This window comes from Colletes latitarsis, chromosome 8 (assembly GCF_051014445.1).
Source record: "Colletes latitarsis isolate SP2378_abdomen chromosome 8, iyColLati1, whole genome shotgun sequence".
NCBI lineage: Eukaryota > Metazoa > Arthropoda > Insecta > Hymenoptera > Colletidae > Colletes > Colletes latitarsis.
Window position 1 is genome coordinate 21,401,814 of NC_135141.1, and position 20,864 is coordinate 21,422,677.

At 36.6% G+C, this 20,864-nt stretch overlaps 2 protein-coding genes across 3 annotated transcripts; one reads left to right on the plus strand and one right to left on the minus strand.

The window, feature by feature from the left end:
- The first annotated feature begins 447 nt into the window (after positions 1 to 447).
- On the plus strand, positions 448 to 3,956 carry Cdc45 (cell division cycle protein 45). Of its 2 annotated transcripts, XM_076770898.1 has the most exons (10): positions 448 to 524; positions 621 to 805; positions 1,009 to 1,161; positions 1,238 to 1,447; positions 1,516 to 1,683; positions 1,783 to 2,024; positions 2,324 to 2,660; positions 2,733 to 3,127; positions 3,322 to 3,398; positions 3,488 to 3,956. In XM_076770898.1, the coding sequence occupies exons 2-10, from the start codon at positions 755 to 757 to the stop codon at positions 3,550 to 3,552; spliced, it is 1,698 nt and encodes a 565-aa protein (XP_076627013.1). In that variant the 5' UTR covers positions 448 to 524; positions 621 to 754; the 3' UTR covers positions 3,553 to 3,956. The 2 variants fall into 2 exon arrangements, with proteins under 2 accessions (XP_076627013.1, XP_076627012.1); XM_076770897.1 differs by having other exon boundaries at positions 487 to 805.
- Positions 3,945 to 20,788, minus strand: LOC143344645 (nucleoredoxin). Its single transcript, XM_076770901.1, has 7 exons — positions 20,208 to 20,788; positions 6,671 to 6,940; positions 6,477 to 6,577; positions 6,096 to 6,291; positions 5,747 to 5,837; positions 5,545 to 5,681; positions 3,945 to 4,761 (listed from the first exon to the last, which is right to left on the minus strand). The coding sequence occupies exons 1-7, from the start codon at positions 20,688 to 20,690 to the stop codon at positions 4,534 to 4,536; spliced, it is 1,506 nt and encodes a 501-aa protein (XP_076627016.1). The 5' UTR covers positions 20,691 to 20,788; the 3' UTR covers positions 3,945 to 4,533.
- Between the last annotated feature and the right edge of the window lie 76 nt (positions 20,789 to 20,864).

Here is a 20,864-nt window from a genome sequence, read left to right on the forward strand (position 1 = left end):
ATCGCTTGAGATCACATGACCAGCTAAGGATTAAATAAGGTATCGTGGACTATAAATCATATTCTTTAAGTCCACCGAGTTTTATTAATCTTTATTTTCATGTGTGGTATTTTGTTAATAATATTCTATAAATCATTTCTATTTTAATCAAGGGAAATTAATGTATTCACAATTTTCAGCTGTAAGCAGCTTCATTTTTCAGTCACTATATTTTCAGTTAAATGCCTAAAAGCATTACTTGTTTAATTTTCACCATTTTGAGTCAGACTAGTAATCAAATATCTTTAAATATTACATAGAATGTGATATAATAAATCTAGCAAACCAAATAATTAAGTTGTACACAAATAGTATAAATGATTATAATGAAATTTAATTTTTAACCAACAGAAAAGTACATGATCGAAACCCTAGAAATAGATCGATTACTTTCAAATTCGACTGCAGCTTCCCTCCAATTCCACAGTGTTATTGTTTGTGTTTTAAATTCTGCGTTACAATTTCATGCACTCGTTGAATAAAAGGTGTAACACGATTTATGCGGTTATTTAATTCTAATTTACTTAGGACATTTTATAAATCTGTGATGAATTGTAACTGTTTAATATCGATATTTCCAGTATTTACCGCAATGATTCTCTTGCATTCGGTATCGTGAACAGCACGCTGTCGTCTAGCGTTAATGCAAAGTAACAGGGGGTAGAATAAGTACGATAAATGTAAAAAATATTCCCATGCCGAGAATTACCGCAATATGTTCGTGGAAAACTTAGAAAGAAGTTTCTATCGTACGATAAGAGACGACGTAAGTTACATTTTTTAACTTTCTGCATACGAGAGTTCGGTACTCTGATATGTTTATATAGGTTAAACAATATTACCTTTTATTTACCTTCAAATTATTGTTATATTTTTTAGTTCTTTACGTAAGAAATTAATTGTAAAAATTATCAAATTCGAATAGAATGGAACAAATAATTGTTCGTGTGCTCCAATTTTTTATTACAGAGATGCTTACTACTTGTTAACTTTGATGTTGATGCCATTTGTGCCTGCAGAATTTTGCAACAGCTTTTTAAAAATGATAACATGATATATACTTTAATACCTGTACAAGGTATACAGGATATGATTCGTGCCTTTAATGAGAATTGTGAAGAGGTAACAAAAGTTTTATACACATACAAGTCAATGCTTATGCACTAGAATTAATTATTAACAATTGCGATTTGTTTAGATAAAAAATGTTATCTTGATAAATTGTGGTGGTACGTTAGACTTAGTGGAATTACTACAACCTGCAGAATCTGTGATATTTTATATTCTTGATAGTCATAGACCTTATGATTTATGTAACATATATTCGGAAAATCAAGTACGTATACTTGGTAAAGCTGATGAAGATGATGAGATTCCAGAATACAAGGAAGTTTTCAGGGATGATTCGGTAAACATTTTTCATTTTTTATGAACATAAATATCGAAAAAAAAAAGATTACATTGTATAATCCTTAGTCTGATGAGGATGATACAGACGAAGAGTTAGACAATGATGAATCTCAGACAAAAAGACGAAGATTAAACGAGGATGATATTATTAAAAAAGCAGAACGAAGGAAGTGGTCAGAAAACAGAGCAACTATTTTATTCAATTATACACAGTACAGCTACTATGGAAAATCGGTAAACATCATATTAAAATGGATTACCGATACGCTAATTCCTAAATATGCACGACATTGATTAAAAATTTCAAAATTTTTTTCGTTTCTTTTTTCACAGAGTGCAATGCTTGTTTTTGAAATGGCCTGGCACATGTCAAAAGACAATCTAGATATGGTTTGGTGGGCTATAGTTGGTTGTACCGAACAAGCCATTCTTAATAAGGTAGAATCGCGGTTAAGCGTTCTTGACGAAGGTGCCCTTCAATCTCACGTGTCCCGATTAACACACAAGCAAGGAGGCGAAGTTGATGCAGAGCAGCAACAACAGCAGAGTATAATCCGAATTACTTATGCTAAAGAGTATCCTTCATTCTCGAGAATACGTTTCATAATTAAGGGTATATTCTCGCGTAACATGCCTAAAATAGTTCTACAAAAGAAACTAATTACTTTCGGCAGATAAGATAAGTTTATGTTGCTGTGAAAATATTTTAAACAGAACATAAAATCCAAATTTTAAGTATAATTGAAATATTATTTTGGGTAATGACAAAAAAGAAAAAAGAAACAGATTTTTTGAACCTATTAAAGGAGAATCCCTTGTTCTTAAACTGTTTGTAACAAAATATGAAATATGATTCCTTAGAGAAAAATTCTAGTCTTACACTTGCATTGTATCGACATTGGACCGTAGAAGCTAGTTTAAGACACTCAGTACCAACTGCAGTGTCGCTAAAACTTTGGTCAATCAGAGGGGAACAACGATTGAAGGAACTTCTGGCAGAAATGGGTTTACCTCTGGAACAGTCCAGGCAACGATTTTCTGCCATGGATCTTGTACTTCGACAAGAATTTCGACAAATGGTTGAAAAGTTAGCGGGAAAATATAAAGTAGACACGATTATCGGAACAAGCTTTACCCTTCAGTATGGTTACAAGTTCAAATACTGTGCTTCGGATATAGTTTATTCTATGCTTGCCGTGCTCGAGTCTTCTGTAAGTTAATATTTATATACCTTTGATGTTCAATTTTATAAATATGTTCGTGTTATTGTCTCAATTTTCTAGTCGAAAGAGAAGTTGCCGCAGCGTTGTTTTTTGGATGCGCTCGACTGTTTGTCGCGGACGAAGAAAAATGTTTTAGAAAGCGGCGTAGAGAAGGCAAAAATTATGCTTAGTAGTATTTTTAAGACTGCGCAAAGTATTTTACAAATGAAGCATATCAGAAGCGCTGGTTCGTTTCTTTACATAATCATCCCCGATGGAAGTGTTGACAATTATATATTCATGCATCCGCATCCATTGGTGATGTTAGCTCAATTTATTTTGAAGGCTTACGTAGATTCTTCGAAAAACAGACGAGCACCAGAATGGCCACTCGTGGTTTCTTCGATATGTAACCCAGATAATGGTACATGTCTTATGGTCGGTATACCGCCAGCATGCGAAGATCAGCCAAGAAGGTAATTTATAGTATTCGTGTAATCGTGAAAATATGGAGCGATTCTCTCGCTAAAAATCCCAAAAACAGTGACCGCCATCCATCAGATGAATCGTTGTAGTGAACATTTTTACGCTTTTAAGATTTCCAATGAAAGAATCGCCCTGTATTTTAATCTATGTTTGATTTAGTTGTAATGATATTAATTAATTACAGTCTATTTGGAAGAGCCTTTGAACAAGCGGCTAAAAATACAAATTGTAACATAGAAGCAGACTATTTTGATACGACAAGTAAGAATTGTTTAAGAGCTGAGAGTTTTGTCATCCTACCTTTAAGACGACTAATTTTTTAATGGTAAGTTTTTATTTTTTTTTTCCAGTAATAAGACTGAAAATCGAGGAAAGAGCAAAATTTTTGGATGCTTTGGCAGCTCTCCTAGCGTAAAATAGTTTTTAGTGATTTATTTGACATGTAAAAATAAAATTTGTCCGCCAATTATTTATTTTATAGATAAAATAGTACAAATGACAGCAAATGTCTTTTTAAAAAAATACGATGATAGGATGAATCTAATGTACTTTATTTCCATGCGACATGTTCTAATACTTCGATAAACGCGAGTTGATAACGCCCGTTTTATTATTAATGACGCGTAGCTTTAATTATATTGTAGGTATGTGTATAAAGTAGAATAATTGCGATGTATATTGCGAAATTTTCATTGTCATGTGGTGTAGCTCATTGAACTCCAGTTCTGACGATAAAATCAATAAGAATCAAAAAAATGACGGGAAAAATGCATTTGGAGAATGAAATGTAAATCGGCAAATAAATTGATCGTTCGTAGACTTATAATGTAAAAATGACACTAGACATAATTTTTATATGAAAACAATTATAAGTTAAAAAAAAAAAAAAAACTTCAATAAACTCGTACAATTTTTCATATCTATTTATTTTTCGGTTTGCAAAAGTTAAGTTAATTTAAGACATGAAATTTTACGAAGTCAACGATTATTTGCCTGTATGGGAAACAGGATAAATAAACACTTAGCAACTCAATATACGTTCGACGTGTTCATTTGGCGTTCGTTAAGTAATACATTATAATATATTACCGTATTCGTGTGCGTGCGTACACTTAAAAATACAATTCGCTCAAGTTTAACTTGACTATGATATATAATACATGTCTTTTGGTTACTTCCACAAAGGGGTGTACAGATACAATACAAACGCAATTCTGCGCGGGATCCTTCCTACTCGAAGGAGCAATGGTATCACAGAGATAGGATTGAGAAGAGAGGATGGGGTTTTCTTTATTCTGTGGTTGTATAATGACCACTTATAAAACCTAACTGCTCCTTCCTTCACGTATGGTTTTCAATAATTTGTATAAAATCGTCCGCAATAATTCCCAAGTATTCAAGTAGAAATATGATCATTTTTGACTGTTTTGTGTACCGCGGCTATTTTGTTTATAGGTAATTTGTCATTACGAAACCCATCGACGAATTGTTGTACAGAGTCCACAGTTATTTCGGCACCATCCTCCATCACGACGTAAATTCCTCGTGGTATGTCGATCGCCGTTAAAAGGGGCACGGCATCGTCCAAACCCACAAATTCGCGAAGGATATCTGACGTCTCACACTATAATAAAAATAAATTACTAATGTCTTCAATTAACTATATCTAAAAGTCAAGAGATTCGTGGATCTATAAATCTCATTGATAATAATATAAATTTCATTGAAATTCATTAAATTACGCAAAGAATTTTGGAACACTAAATAAGTAGCTTCAAATTTGGTCTTCGTACATATTCCATTTTCATTTTAGATAAATTTTTTTTCTGTTAGATATAAATTATCACCAATAAAAATCCAATCAATTCAAGGTGTAAACAAACTTCAAAGAGAAAGTATACAGGGTGTTTGGCTATAACTAGGAAAAATTTTAATGGGAGATTCTAGAGGCCAAAATAAGACGAAAATCAAGAATACCAATTTGTTGATTGAAGCTCCGTTAAAAAGTTATTAACTTTTAAAGTTCTGTCTGTAGAATGGGCAATCTGCGAATAGCTGCGTGCATACGATAGTGGTTCTCACTCAGCATGAGAAACTCTACTTACTGACGTATCGACAGCCTTATGTTTTCTGAGTAAGAACCACTATCAGCGTACGCAGATACGCCTTTCTACAGGCGGAACTTCAAACGTTAATAACTTTTTAACGTAGCCTCGATCAACAAATTAATATTCTTGATTTTCGTTTTATTTTGGCCTCCAGAATCTCCCATTTAAATTTTTCCCAGAGAGAGCCGAACACCCTGTATTTATTAGGATTTTTTTCGTCATTCCGACGTGGAGAATGTTCTTGTAAATTTGTTAACGCTTCTTTAAATTCGCTTATTAGATACTAAATTAATACTTACATCTAATGCTATATAAAACTGCAAAATATCATCTGGATCATCGTAATTTGGATCGTAATCAGGTCTATCTTTTCTGTATGTCTGTGCAGCTGGCAATAATACGCTTTCTGCGAATTGAATCTCACAGTCTTCGCCTTCTGTCGAAACACACCGCCGAGATAAAAGGATCAGCAAAAATATTTATGCTTTTAAGCGTACTTACCGACGAACAATATTATTGCCGGTGCGTCGTGCAATGAAGTAGCATATTTCTCTGTTAAAATATTCACCAAACAACTGGTCCAAGGAAAATTCTAAAAGTTAAATACACGTCTTTTAATACACTTACTTAAAAAAAAAAATTAAATTGCATAATTTTTCAGAGCGCTTCCAAAAAAAAAAATATAGTTAGTTTATTTCCAATGTTTCAACCATGTACAAAATTGTAAAAATCTAAAACATTTACAAAGTTTCATCGTAAAACACATTATCGAGAATCAACTTGTGTTTTTTTAAACTGCTCCAGAAGATCACGCAGCTTAATAAATCTGTTGTACGAAGTTTTTGTTTACCAGTCCTTCAGGGTCCTCGATCAATTCCGCTCGACCGTCTAAAGTTATAATATTATCGCGGGGATCGAGTATCACTAAAGTGGGTATTGCTTGTACGTCGAGAGCTCTCGCTAATTTTCGTCGTCTTTCTTCCTGACTGAACGGTATCCTCAACCAAGGCATCGATTCAATATAAACGTTATAAGATTCTTCGCTCCTGGTGACATAAAATTTACATCTTCCTTACGTCTCATAAGTCAGCATTATTAGTTCTATTATCATTAGTATCGTCAGTACTATTATTAGTTACATAATAATTTTATAATTCGATTTTCCATTTTTTAAAATTAGTTTAATCACTTTACGATAAACGAGCAAAATAACTGATCAAATACGACCTACCTATCCGAACTCACAAAGATCACCTCGAAGTCGTGGCCTCTTTCCCGAATTCGCTGATAGGTGTCCACGAGTTGTGGGGTAAACGCTTTGCAAGGTGGACACTAAGCAAAAGAAATACGTATTACGTCTTATTGTTTCTAACTTTATTACGTTATAGAAATTATCACAGTAAACGAAAAATATATATCATTTACCCAATGTGCGCTAAAATAGACACCCTTAAAGCAATGGCGTAACTCCTCGTGCAACATTGGTTCGTTGCTACCGCGGGCTCCGCATGGTAATAATGGCCCATCCTCGAGAGCTGCTTTTGGATGAGGTGGTTTCCAAGGGAATTCAGCTCCAGCAGAATCGCCAATGGTTCGTTCTACACCCCCCCTGGTTACCACCGAGCCGTTAGAACCGTCCAATAAAATTAATGTCGGCACACCAGCCTTTATCCGATACCTTCGAGTCAGCCTGGTCTGTAAAAAAGATACTTGATCGCCTGTAAGAGTATTTAAACATCGATCACAATGATCCTTCACGATTCTTCATCGATATTCGACCGACCGTAAGTACTTTGCTTCGCATTACAATACATTTACAATTAAAAATCGTGACTCTCAATTACGGTGTTATCATAATTGTAAATCTTTAAACTGTTTAGAAACTATCTAATTGTCATGTAATTTTATCGTGGCAAATGTAATGAGATTACATTCTCAATTGGTAGAATGCAGTCGGTGATGCGTCTGTTATTGCCTGGGTAGAAACCTTCGTCCGTCATTGTTTGGGTAAGTTTTTTACCCGTCGACCTTACCGAGTATTAGCGTCAGTTCGACGAAATAAGACATAACAGTGACCATCATAGGTGTCAAGTTACGTAAACTGACTACTCTTCGTAATATATTTCACACAATGGTTATAGCAATGGTATATACAGTTCAACGTGTATAGTCCAGGCCACGATATAGTGAGGTCGAAAACTAAACTCTTGAGGGTTGGGACCGACTACTGCTGCAGCACTTAGGGCCATACATGACATCTTGCTTGAGGGTGCCTTTCTGTGTTCGTAATTGCACTATCTTTTTTCATTTTCTACATGCATATACTATAAGCAGGTAAATTAAGCTATTAAAGACTCGAGTAAGACCTTTACCTGTTACGATACCTCTAAAAATGACGATACTAGATAAAACATTTCTTCGTACGGCCCTGACTATGGTCTAAGGCCCTTAGTTGCTCGTATTTCTGTCAATTCACTTGTTTTAGGAGCTGAAACGTATAAACTTTGACACCTACTCGAGTTTACGACCTCGCTATATCGTGGCCCGGACTATACATACAGGGCGTTCGGCCATCTCTGGGAAAAATTGTAATGGAAGGTTCTAGAGGCCAAAATAGGACGAAAATGAAGAATACAAATTTGTTGAAGGTTTCGTTAAAAAGTTATTAATGTTGGAAAATTCCCACACCACCTTTTTCTGCTATGAATACGGCCCAATGGCCGAGACCTGAAGGCCTGTGTGGCTATGACAGGCCCTAATCTACACGGCGCCAGATCCATCGTAAATTACGGACGGGCCCTTAAGGACTTTTCGCCAGCGTCTACACGAGCATTTTCCCAGGCTGGGAAAGGCAGTTCTTTTTTAGCTATTCACTGCGTTGCATCGTCCGGTGCTCAGTGATAACACAATATTATTATTTTAGTTTTTATTGTCTTACATTAACGTCTGAAGTTCCGCTCATACTGAATTTTTTTCTCAAAAATGCGCAGGATTTCGAGGGTATGTTTATTCACCAAAAATGCTTGTAATTGACCCCTGCAACTGAAAATATTTTTTCCAGAGCGATTTAGAATTTTTTAATTTCACCGAAAAATTTCAGCACTTTCTCGAATTTTTTTCTGGAAACTGAACAGGATTTCGGAGGTATATATAATGACCAAAAATGATTGTAATTGACCCCCGCAACCGAAAATAATTTTTTCAGAATTAATTAAAAATTTTTTTTTTCGCCGAAAAATTCAGGCACCTACCCCCTGTCGATTTTTCTTAAAAATTCGTTTTTCATTTTTAATAATTTTATTTGACGCTCTACAGAAAAGTTGTCTAATACTTTTCTGTAGGTACCCATGAGCTCTACTTCAGAAAAAAGTTTCATTGAAATATATTCACTATTGTAGGAGTTATGGCTGTTTGAATATTGGACCATTTTTATGGGGTTTTTCTCATTTTGCGGGGTCGAAGACCAACTTTTCGAATATTTTTGCAATTTGTACATATTCTACACTAAAATATGCGGCGTTTGGCTTTTTGAACATTAAAATCGTCCAATCCGTTCAGAAGTTATGACGTTTTAAAGATTCGCATGAAAATTCGGGCAGACATTTCTGGCCAGAAATTATATTTTCGGTAAACAATTTTTTTCTCGAAAGTGGGTAGGATTTCGGGGGTATGTGTAATGACCAAAAATGATCGCGATTGACTCTTGCAACCCAAAATAATTTTTTTAAAACGATATGAAAAATTTTTTTTTACCAAAAAATTTCAACACCTATCCAAATCTTTTTCTCGAAAGTGGGTAGGATTTCAGGGGTGTGTCTATTCACAAAAAATTATTGTAATTGATCCCCGCAACTGAAAATAATTTTTCTAGAACGAATTTAAATTTTTTAATTTAATTTTTTAATAACTTTTTAACGAAGCCTCAGTCAAGAAATTGATATTCTTGATTTTCGTTTCATTTTGGCCTCCAGAATCTCCCATTAATGTTTTTTCCAGTGGTGGCCGAACACCCAGTATAATTTGAAATTAAAAATGAAAGATCGAAGTAACGAGAACAAATGTTTTTAAAAGATATCACAAGAAAATTGCAATATTCAACGATTTGTACTTCGCATTAATAACAACGATCTTCACGATTTTACAGAATTTCATTTTTGAGATGCAAAAATGGCTGCCCGAGTTCAGCTCGCACGTCGTGCGAGTATTGACTGTAAGAGAAGGAGAAAAAAAAATCGAAACCCATCAATTTCAGGAAGCGTGAGCAGAATACGTGCGATAAACGAGCGTGTCTGTATATATGCACCGTAAATAATTCGAAACACGTAGCGTGGTTCCGTTTCTTCAGTTATCCTTCCCGCGCTACAAAATTCAACCACGGCAAAAAGGGCGCAACGAGTGTCTACAGGGGAGTGTAATGTCTGCTGACAATGAGTGCTATCCCTTCTGCCCAGCTGCATGATTACAGCGGGTACAAGAGGCGAAAGAAGGGAGGGGCTCGAGTGTGATATTAGAAACTGGTGGAAAGGTTTTCGCCGCCGGAAAAGATAAGGAAGGATAGACATGCACGAAAATACTACAGAGGGTAACCAGACGCGGGTAAATTTCTGTTTCCCCGTAGATAAGCAATCAACCCCTTTCAACAACCGTGTTTGAACGGGGGAAAATATTACTGACTTTCAGAAACGGCCAAGAAAACGTCTCTCTTTCGGTAAGATGATCGAGAATGGAGTCTACCGATAATAGGACCGACGTCTCTTCTAGCAGGCTGCACCGGTTACAGTAGCGACAGCCGTGGAAACAGGCAACGATGAAACGAAAGCGAGAAGCTTCTGTTCCGTTAAAGATAAAGGAGACCGACTCAACGAGACTACGAGATTCGTGGAACTTCTTTTAAGTTTGTTGAACTGTTTCTTTCAATTCTGCAGAGAAATCAGTGATAATCACTTCGCGATGTTTCTTTGTTTCAGGCTTATCTAAAACTAGTCTTTGTAACGCAAATCTCATTCCTACATTTTGATGCAAAATATAAATGTTTGGTAATGCGATAAAATTAATTGTATACATTTGGAGAAATCAATGATAAACTCTTTGCAATGTTTCTTTGTTTCAGGCTTATCTGAAACTAGTCTTTGTAACAGGGATCAAACATCTACATTTTGATAGAAAATATAAATGTTTGGTAACGCGACAAAATTAATTTATCATTGATTTCTCGAAATATATACAATTTATCATTGTTCACAAGTTTATCATTGATTTCTCTAAAGGTATGCAACTCTTGGCAATGTTTCTTTGTTTCAGGCTCATCTGAAACTAGTCTTTGTAACCTGGCATCTTATTCCTACATTTTGATGCAAAATATGTTTGGTAACGCGACAAAATCAAATGTATACATTTGGAAAAATCAATGATAAACTCTTTGCAATGTTTCTTTGTTTCAGGCTTATCTGAAACTAGACTTTGTAACGCAGATCATAATCCTGCATTTTGATACAAAATATAAATATTTCTAACGCGACAAAATTAATTGTATACATTTAAAGAAATCAATGATAAACTCTTTGCAATGTTTCTTTGTTTCAGGCTTATCTGAAACTGGTCTTTGTAACGCGGATCTTATTCCTGCATTTTGACAAAAAATATAAATGTTTCTAACGTGACCAAATTGATTGTATACATTTTTATTTGCTTTTCAGATACGTAATTATTTATGGATTTGCGAGACAGCATTTTTATAATAATAGGTAGCGTTAAATGGATAATATGTCGTGAAAGTAGAGAATGATTTTGAAGAAAATATACGACTCCTACGAGCAATATAATCCGTGCGTTAGCGGTTGTACGCTTGGCCTGTGCGTGACTGAGGGTCACATGTGGCAAGCAATAATTAAACTCGTGAACCGTGCGTTATTTTTTTTTCAATTTAATTCTTGCATGTTGCATAAAACTGTACGCATAAGCGCAGCATTAAAAAATTTCATTGAAATTCATTAAATGCAAAGAATTTAGAAACGTTAAATTAAAGTAGCTTCAAATTACATCTTTGTGCATATTCCATTTTCATTTTAAATAAATTTCCTTTGTTCGGTACGCATAGTTTTATGTTGTTAGAAATAAAACTCCAATCAATTCAAGGCGTAAACAAATTTCAGAGAGAAAGTATATATTTAATAATTTTAGTGTGATTAAATTATTTAATTTACTGATGCTTTCAAAGACAAAGACAAATTTTTTGATCCATTTATTTAATATTTATAACCAGTTTTATTTACAGATTACAAATAGAAAATAATTTTGTATACTATCAACTTTTACAGAAGACCGTAGCAAATGTTCTTTTCACGTGACAATGATGAAGTATAATGTTCGCTAACATGGATTAACTGTACAGTCTATAATTACGAAAGCATAAAGGCAAGGAGTAAATTGAAGCACAATGGTAGTCGTCCATATTCTTTAAGCATAATGTAAAAATGTACTCTTCTAATAGATAATTATCTTAACGAGTATTCGTACACTAATACAACTACTTCATTATATGCTCGTTAAAACACAAACAGAGATAAGAATTAGTTACTGAAACTACACAAAAGCAAAAGGTTCAACTCTCCTAACAACCTGCGAAGGTCTGAGAATTTTGCTGAACCTTTGTGTCCAACACCTTTCAGGGGGGCTCTTATCTTTGCATTTTTAGTTAGTAAAAAATTGTAAATCCTTATACGCTATTTAATTTATCCATAAATAAATTCTATATCTTATGTTATAGCTTGAAAGACCGGTGTAACAATTGCCTAACGATCATATAGCCATGCAAGATACATAAATTATTTTTAAAAATCTAAATTCTGTAAATCAGTTTACAATGATTTATCAAAAGGCGTGTAGAAGAACGTATAAATAACAATGACGAAAACTTCAACTTTTATTCGACCACACGAGGTCCATTAGAAACCTTCATCATTTTGTTAATAACTCACAGACTTAAATGAATTTATGCTTGTCATTTTAGGTAATCCTTTGGTTTAACCGTTTTAATACCGTGGTTACATGTTTCTAACTTACTTTAAATTAACTAAAATTAAACAATTTAGGCCTGGTGTTGGTTAAAGATCCCAAGTTGACGCTTTAGGTATTTAACTCATTATATTCTACTCATAATCGTGTTTTTCAAAGTAGGGGATGCAAACCTCAAGGGAGGGGGATACAAAAAGAATATTTTTAATCTAGAAATTATTATGTTTTTACAGATAAACGGTACATGTTTGCCCTGGACGTCTGTTTCAAGTTTTAATTCGCTATTTTTCCATCAACTCGAATCGAGATGGGCAAAATTCTCCACCGATGCGCCGCTGCTGAATACAAAGAGGGTGAACGCCAGAATAAGGCAAGAAGGGTCTCCTCTAGGTACCGAATGTGCGACGTCGTACGTTATCGCGACCCTCCACTGGGAGGCATTACCTCGTCCCTTCGTATATTTCCTACGGCGTTTTCTCGTTCGTTCCTACAGCAATTTCTCGAATACTGATGCATTCCGTCCAAAATGTTAAAATTGCACATTTTTCTTTATCAGTCGGATACGTTCTACGCGAATATATTCGAATACAAAATAAAATAAAACTCGATTAAAAATGGTACTAGTTTCTATATTTCACGACTCTTACTCAAAGGAAATTAACTTATCGACAATCCTGCTATAATTACGCAACTGAGAATTATTTTTTTAATAGCCTATCGCCTTACGTTTTATATAGGAGTAACTAATTTTACACGAAAACCATTATTTATCATACTCTTTCAATTTGTATAATTAATTCTCTTCGATTCCTACTAAAAATTCTGAATCATTGAAGGCTGTGCGATAGTTATGCAGTGTATCTATAAAATATTCTAATATTAATTTGTTCGAATAGCTGTAGCCTTAATATAGATCAAACACTTTTAAATCAATTGTAAAAATTTCATATTTATATATTAGATAATACGAACAACATTAGCAAGACAAATGTGATGGACGATTTTCTGTGTGAGTCACTGTACGTTCGTTTGCCGTCTCCGTCTCGAGCGGTCGATAACGCGTAACGTCCTCCCTTGGCGTTGCTGCCGCTCGCTCGACGGTGCTATCGTTATTTCCCCCGGTGGTCTGTATGTCCCCTACCACGGCACCTCCAACGCTCCTGCTTGCTACCTCCTCCCCCTCCCCCTCCCGCCGTATCGTCCATGCTCACCATCGTCCGCTTACCCTCGTCGATTCTCTCCCTCCCTCCAGAGAATTTGTATCAGTACGAAAAACGCTAGTGTAATATCACTATTTTGCGATCCTATCGCGATCACACGTATACGAAATTCCGGTTCGTGCAACGGTAGCCGAATATTCGATATCCGAACGGATTAAACGTTACGCTTATTGAATCGTCGAGCAGGGTACTTCGACGAGATCGGTTTGGTCGTCCGAGCCTTTCGATACTGGTATTATCGAGGTAGTTGGCACCGCGGCGTTTAATTCGCGTTTCAAGTATTCGAATCGAGAAAAAAATTATCGCGTAAACGATGGCGTACGAAATACGCGCCATTAAACGTCCATTGCAGCTCTCTGTGAACGCTCGTGTACGTTAACAGCAGCTAAATTAGCTTGTTTTTGTTCTCCCGTATCCTATACAAAGCCATAATATTTGATATTGCACGTGTTATTTAAACCTTTTATAAACCTGATACGTTTGGTGTAACCGTTACCGTTGTAAAGCGCAGCGAACATAGTCGAATTACACAGTTAGTGCACACTATTGTAGTCCGTGTATTACAAATGAATACGGCGTAAGGTAGTCGTTGTTCATTTCATTTAACTTTAATCTAGGTTCGAGGTATCGTTGTTTGGTATCCGTTTCGCTATAATCTGAATTTTTGTACAGTAAGGGAAAACGCTGATATTTCGTTCCGAGTGATATCGGTTATATGGGCGTAGGATAAGATTTTACGCTCGGGGTAAGATAATTTGAAAAGTGATGTCTTTCAGTTTCCATTTTCTACCAGACACTCCCGCCGTTTGGTCTCTCTTGCCAAGGGGAACCCCTTTCCGTACCGTGACATCGGGTAGAGTAGAAGACAAGCGATGGAGGGGAAGGGATGAGATCACTGTTGACTCGTTCGCGCGCGTTCAATCGCCTCCTTCGTGAACGACAGAGGTGCGCAACGCGTGCTTTGTCGCCGTCTACCCTACAGAGATGAGCAAACTTCGAAAAATAGAAAATGAATAAGCTCAAATGATAGATACGTAGTTATTCATTCGATATAAGCTATGATTCAAATTTTTATTTGTATTCAACCAGCAAATAGAATAAAGAGTAGTTTATCCCTTATTCGTTATTCGAGATTTTCGTCTATAAATAACAATGTGTTCGTGATACATTAGTATTCATACTACTGGAATTTTTATACAACGCAACACGTACGATAAATGCTATAAAGTTTGTTATAAAATCTGAATATTATTAATCAATATTGTGCAACGTTGAATATCATTCTTTTCGGTATTTAAAGTTGCGCACCCCTGATATACACAGATATCGCGGCCTCCCGACATCTTTCGTCCAACAGAGAAGACTGACGAGACCACTGTGTTTCTATTGGTCAACCCCAACAGCGTCTTAAGCTACCGCGCTTTCAATTGCTCACCAACGAAACACGTTTCTTATTCGCGATTCGAGAATGTCGTGGAACACAGACTCGTTGCATTCCAGTGAGGATCGATTTTACGAAAGTTACGAGTAACGATTCATAAGCATTTTGAATACTTGCTTGCTGTTAAAAATGTATGCGAGGAAGAATAACATCGCTTCTGCCTAGAATAGCAATTGAGTTTTCAGTTTATTCCTCAAAACAACGAGCAAGTCTAGTTGGATGGTCGATGGCTCTATTTCTGTACGATGTGGCAAACTTGGCGAATGTAATTTATCCAGACATCTTTGCATAATATATCATTGCTAATGGACCAAGACGTGGATGTAATTGCTCTAAGGCAGACATGTCCAATTTATTTTTGTTCGAGGGCCAGTTTGCATTTTGCTACCGTGTCTTGGGCTAGTTCATGATAACGATGTCATGTATTTGTGATTAAATTAATTAATATTTTCTTTTTAATCTTTGCAAAGATGTTCATCTTCTCTTGGATATACTTTATTCTCTGTCTATAAACTTCTCACTGACAATATGAAAAGAATTCCTCGCAATTTCTTGTCGTGGTGGACAGTACACTGAAGCTGTAGTTAGCCAGCCTTCCACGTTTTTTACTTTGGCCACTGTTGCCTGAGGAGTTGTCTTCTTCGTACTTTCTCGTTTCGTGGTGTGTTATCTTTTGTCTGACGAGTATTGCTGCCTCTCCGTGAGCATTATAAAAAGATAAAGTCAACAAAAAGTGAACATACAATTGGAATGCTTCCTTATAAACTGAAAAATAAAAGAATTAAAAGCAGTATCTATTTACGGTCTGAAAAGAGACGAATATTACCGTAAGATAAACGGCGCAAAACATTTAATTTTTTTCGCGCAACTTTCCTAACCACTTTCATCTGCACACCGTCGTGGATGCGCGGCGTCAAAGCATTCGGAGGGGGTTTCGCGCGAGTTTTCGAGTCATAGGTACTGGAATACATTTATTCGGGCGATTCTCACGTGCTTCACTTTTCCTTTGACCACTGCCGAGTAGGTCGTGTGTAATCTACGCTACACGATACGCCGGCTAAAAAGCAGCCTGAAACAGGAGGCGAATAGTAGGAAGGAGTGATACATAGCGCCGCGTACGGGCCACTCTCTGTACGAACTACCTCAAAGTCCATCTAGATTCCAACGTTTCTCTCATTCCTTTTTTCTTCTTTACCGTTTCAGTCGTATTTCGTGGGAAGGGACCCTGGCATCGCACCGATTCCGTTCTCTCCTTCTATCCGACGCCCGTACCGAACGTAAATATATTTTCTCTCTTTCTCTTCGTTCGCTACCTACCCGAGTCGCTTTTTTCTTGATCTCACCGGCCGAATGAGAAAGCTATTTGCAGAAGATATGGGTCGGCCACCCCGGAATGGAAAGGCTGCTCGGGCTTGACTCTTTTTCTCGGCGCTACCCCGTCGAAGCAAAGGCGTGTACCTTTATGAAACGGTTTACGTCGTGCAAACGATGAGCAGCCTTGGCTCTATTACGCCATTCAACTCTGCGGACATCCTAGCACCGCTCGGTTCGCTTTATACGGCTAATCATTCAGTTTTGTCCAACAAACTGGACAGCCCTCACAGAAACGGAAAAATACAACGTACCAACTTGCTACTTCAGAGATATACCTAACCGTGTACGATATACATATAAGATTAGAACTTCTTTTTAATAAAATGACCATCTGACAACAACATTTAATAATATATTTATGCACAAACGACAAGAATTCTTGTTTTAATATATTTACACACCTTGTGGCGCTGCTCTGCTACGGGTAGGAACTCAGAGAAAATTCATACGAGGTCAGAAAAGGGAGAGGGGACCTGCTAGCGGAGTCACCAGTAAGGCTTTCTAGCAGGCCCTGCCTTAGACGACTGGGATATTGGGAAATCGGTCGAGGATTGTATGGTGTTCGACCACCACTGGGAAAAATTTTAATAGGGGATTCTAGAGGCCAAAATAAGACGAAAATCAAGAATACTAATTTGTTGATGGAGGCTTCATTATAAAGTTATTAACGTTTGAAGTTCCATCCATATTGAATTTTTTTCTCGAAAATGCGCAAGATTTCGGGGGTATGTCTATTCACCAAAAATTATTGTAATTGACCCCTGCAACCGAAAATAATTTTTCCAAAACAATTTGAAATTTTTGAATTTTGTCGAAAAATTTGTCCACCTTACTGAATTTTTTTCTCGAAAGTGTGAAGGATTTCGAAGATATGTCTATTCACTAAAAATGATTGTAATTGACCCCCGCAATCGAAAATAATTTTTCCAGAACGATTTGAAATTTTTTTTTTTCGTCGAAAAAATTTGGACACCTAATTAGATTTTCGGTAAGGAATTTTTTTATCGAAAGTGCGTAGGATTTCGGGGGTATGTATAATGACCAAAAATGATTGTGACTGACCTCTGTAACTAAATATAATTTTTTTAGTATGATTTGAAATTTTTTAATTTCGTCTAACAATTTCAGTACCTACTCGAATTTTTTTCTCGAAAGTGGATAGGATTTCAGAGGTATGTGTATTCACCAAAAATGATTGTAATTGACCCTCGCAACCAAAAATAATTTTTCCAGAACGATTTGAAATTTTTGAATTTAATTGTTAATAACTTTTTAACGAAGCCTCAATCAACAAATCAGTATTCTTGATTTTCGTTTTATTTTAGTCTCTAGAATCCCCTATTAAAATTTTTCCCAGGGTGGCCGAACACCCTGTATATAGCAACCGAGGGATGGTCGAGCGCTTGTGAGAGCGCGACCCCTCTGGTGGCGAGCATGGGAGGCAACGCCACAACCTTATCGTGGAAGCAGTAGTTTAATTTTTCAGGCATCTTCGTTAAACAAAAATCCAGTAGTAAAAAACAAATTGTATTGTTTTTTTCTACTCTATATACTGTAATGTTAAAATATACTGCAAAAGATCACATTTTTTTTGACAATACCACTAATGACTCCTATCTACATCCTGGAATAAATTTTTTCAAATTATAACATAATACAGTTTCTCGTATGTAATTCTCATACACAATAATATGAATCAGAATTGGACTCAGCTTCACCGGTAGTCGGTTGAGTATTTCACAACAGAATGGGAAACGAAAAATTCGTTGAGATACGGTTCTTTCGCCGTTTCGGTGCCAGTCATCTTGGAAACATGCACCAACCGCGGATTTCTTTGTTTACGCTGAATACCGTCTAAGAAAATACCGTGAATATTCGACCATTTCTTTTTCGCGAATGTTACATACACCAAAGTTGCTCTTCTCATTGTTAAATGAATGGAACAGTGTACAAAGAGCTTACGATTTCAAGGGGATGATACCCAATGTGGATCGGGTAGATAGGCGGAATAACGAGCAAGGAAGAATCGCGAGGCTACTTGACGCTAATTGCGCAGGACGCTTATCGTTGCATTTACTCACGGATCAGACTATTGAGTATATGTATATGCATCACAAACACCAACTGCTCGAGTGGCTTGACTAATGATCGTGGAAAAAAGAAAGGGAATAACGACCTCCGATAGTCTCTTACATTTATATACCAGTAATGTGTATATCTACAACAAATACTAAGAATATTCGTCTTACATACAAATTTTGAGACGGTATTGCATTCAAACTTGAGATTATTGTTTCGTAACTCGATATAGAATCCACGCGTATTTTTTTTATACGTTACTTAGTTCCAACGCCATAACCTCATTAATTCGCATAAAGAGCGCCTCGAACTTTCGAGACAAGAGATACCGTAAGAGTTATCGAGGTGCGTAGGCGATGAAGAGATCAATGTACGAAACTGTTATATTTTCAGCTTTGATCGTTAAAAAAATAAAATTACAGTCCATTATTGAGCTTATTTAACCATCTATATTAAAAGAAAATTAACAGAACGATATTTTGGAAATACGATTTTGTTCTATTTCTATACTTACGAAACAAAAGAACAACAAAATTTAAAGCATCTAGTAGGATTGCAACGTTTTCTAGTTAAATATCTCCGAGTTTCGGAATTGTAAAATACAAGAAAAATTAGAACGTGTCTAAAAGACGAAAATCTAATCAGAATTAGGTTAAAATAACGAGATCAAAAACGTGGAAAAGCGAACGTTGCGTGGAAATATCAGGGATGATTTTTAGTTAGAGAAAGTCGACTCCGACTGGTGTGTTGGCGCAAATAAAATCGGACCCTAAATAGCACGTCTGGCGAGGGGTTAAAACACCCGTTGGAAATAAAAAAGGCGCTGCACGCGCGGTCGTTCTGCATAACGACACGCGTGCCCCCTCTGTGTACATGTACAACACTATGACAGACATGTGTACAAATTTCAAATGATACACCCGCTTCAATTGATCATACCGTCCGACCGTAAAATTCCCGCAGCCAGGAAAGATTACGAACGATCTTGAAACGTCAGCGTTCTGGGAATATTGAAACACGGGCAGTCATTGAAATGGATACTATGAACAGGTTTTAAAATTCGTCGAAAAGTTTCAAGAACTTGCAAATTATCTGAATTGACCCCTGCCGTCGGAGGGCCATTATTCGGTTTAAAAACCGAGTCTAATTATTTAATTGAATTTAATTGGGGTTCGTGCATTTCTGCAGATTGAACGATAAAGAGTCGGTGACATCAACTTGGAACAGAAACAAGGGATAAAAAAAATTTCAAGCATCATTGTTCGCAATTACACCATCGTGCATTGTAAAAAGTTTTCAACCGAAACGATCGAGACGTTTCTAGAGGAGTGTCAAACTACATTGTTTTTTTAGACTTTTTTGCTTTAAATTCTCACAACGGCCGTGGTCCGAATAATTCATTCTGATTGTAATTATTCTGCAATTACAATTAAAGTAATTGTCTACGCCGCTAATCTAATATAAACATACATAAATACAATTTTTTATGAATATACTTTACAAATACTGCATCTCGTTTACGTCTTATTTGTATATGCTAGGTCACGGTATAGCGTGTAATTGTTTGAGATTGGTTATAGCCAAAAAAATGTAAACACATCGATTCGCCTCTATCAAAATAGAAATGTTGTATAGAATATAACATTAATAAAATATGTTAAAAAGAAAATTTATGAAAGAACAATGGAATTGAAGAACTTGATTTATAGTTCCCATCGTACAAAGTATTCGAATATTTAAAATTGCTGAAGCATTTGAATGCAGAGAAATTCGACAAGTTCTGGTCTTATTGCAAACTTACGAAAACATCAAAAAACAGAGTTACGCGTTGTACCTTTCTTTCGTAGTCTACGTTCGGCACAGCCAGCCAGGGCAACTCGGAAACGTGTGCACGGAAACTTTCTTCGAAGTCGAGTACGTCGGCTACGTTACTCCAGAGAACCACGTGCACAACTTCGAATTTTTTTCTCCTTTCTCTGTCAGGATTCTCCGCGTCCCGATCGTTCTCCGTGTGCACCGAGTTGACGTTCGTATACAGTTCGAGCAGCTGACGCGTGAAGTCATCGCAGGTAGCACTGGGATTAATGAAACTAAAATACACACCGATCACCTCGCAAGTCGGCCGGCCGTTATCATCGACGAGCGAACCACTTGCATCGCACGGCTTCGTGTCCTGTTGATTAACCTGACTGCACCGCGACAGTTGTTTACCGAACAGTCTGTGTTGCCAACTGACCGGTTTCGCGGTGGCCGCAGGTGACTTTTTCGTTACGTTCCCCGAGGTGGATGATGCCTGCTCGCTGTAGCACGCGGCCATCGCGCGTAACAATTAGCCCGCTTCATTCACCGGCAACACGCACCGACGAACCTCACGTTTCTACACTGGTTAATACTCGAACTTCTCGCTGCTTCTTGCCGTCAACGCCGACTGATTCACGTTTCGCTGACTCGCAGCCCGCGACCAATCGCGAACTATTCGATCCGAACGGAC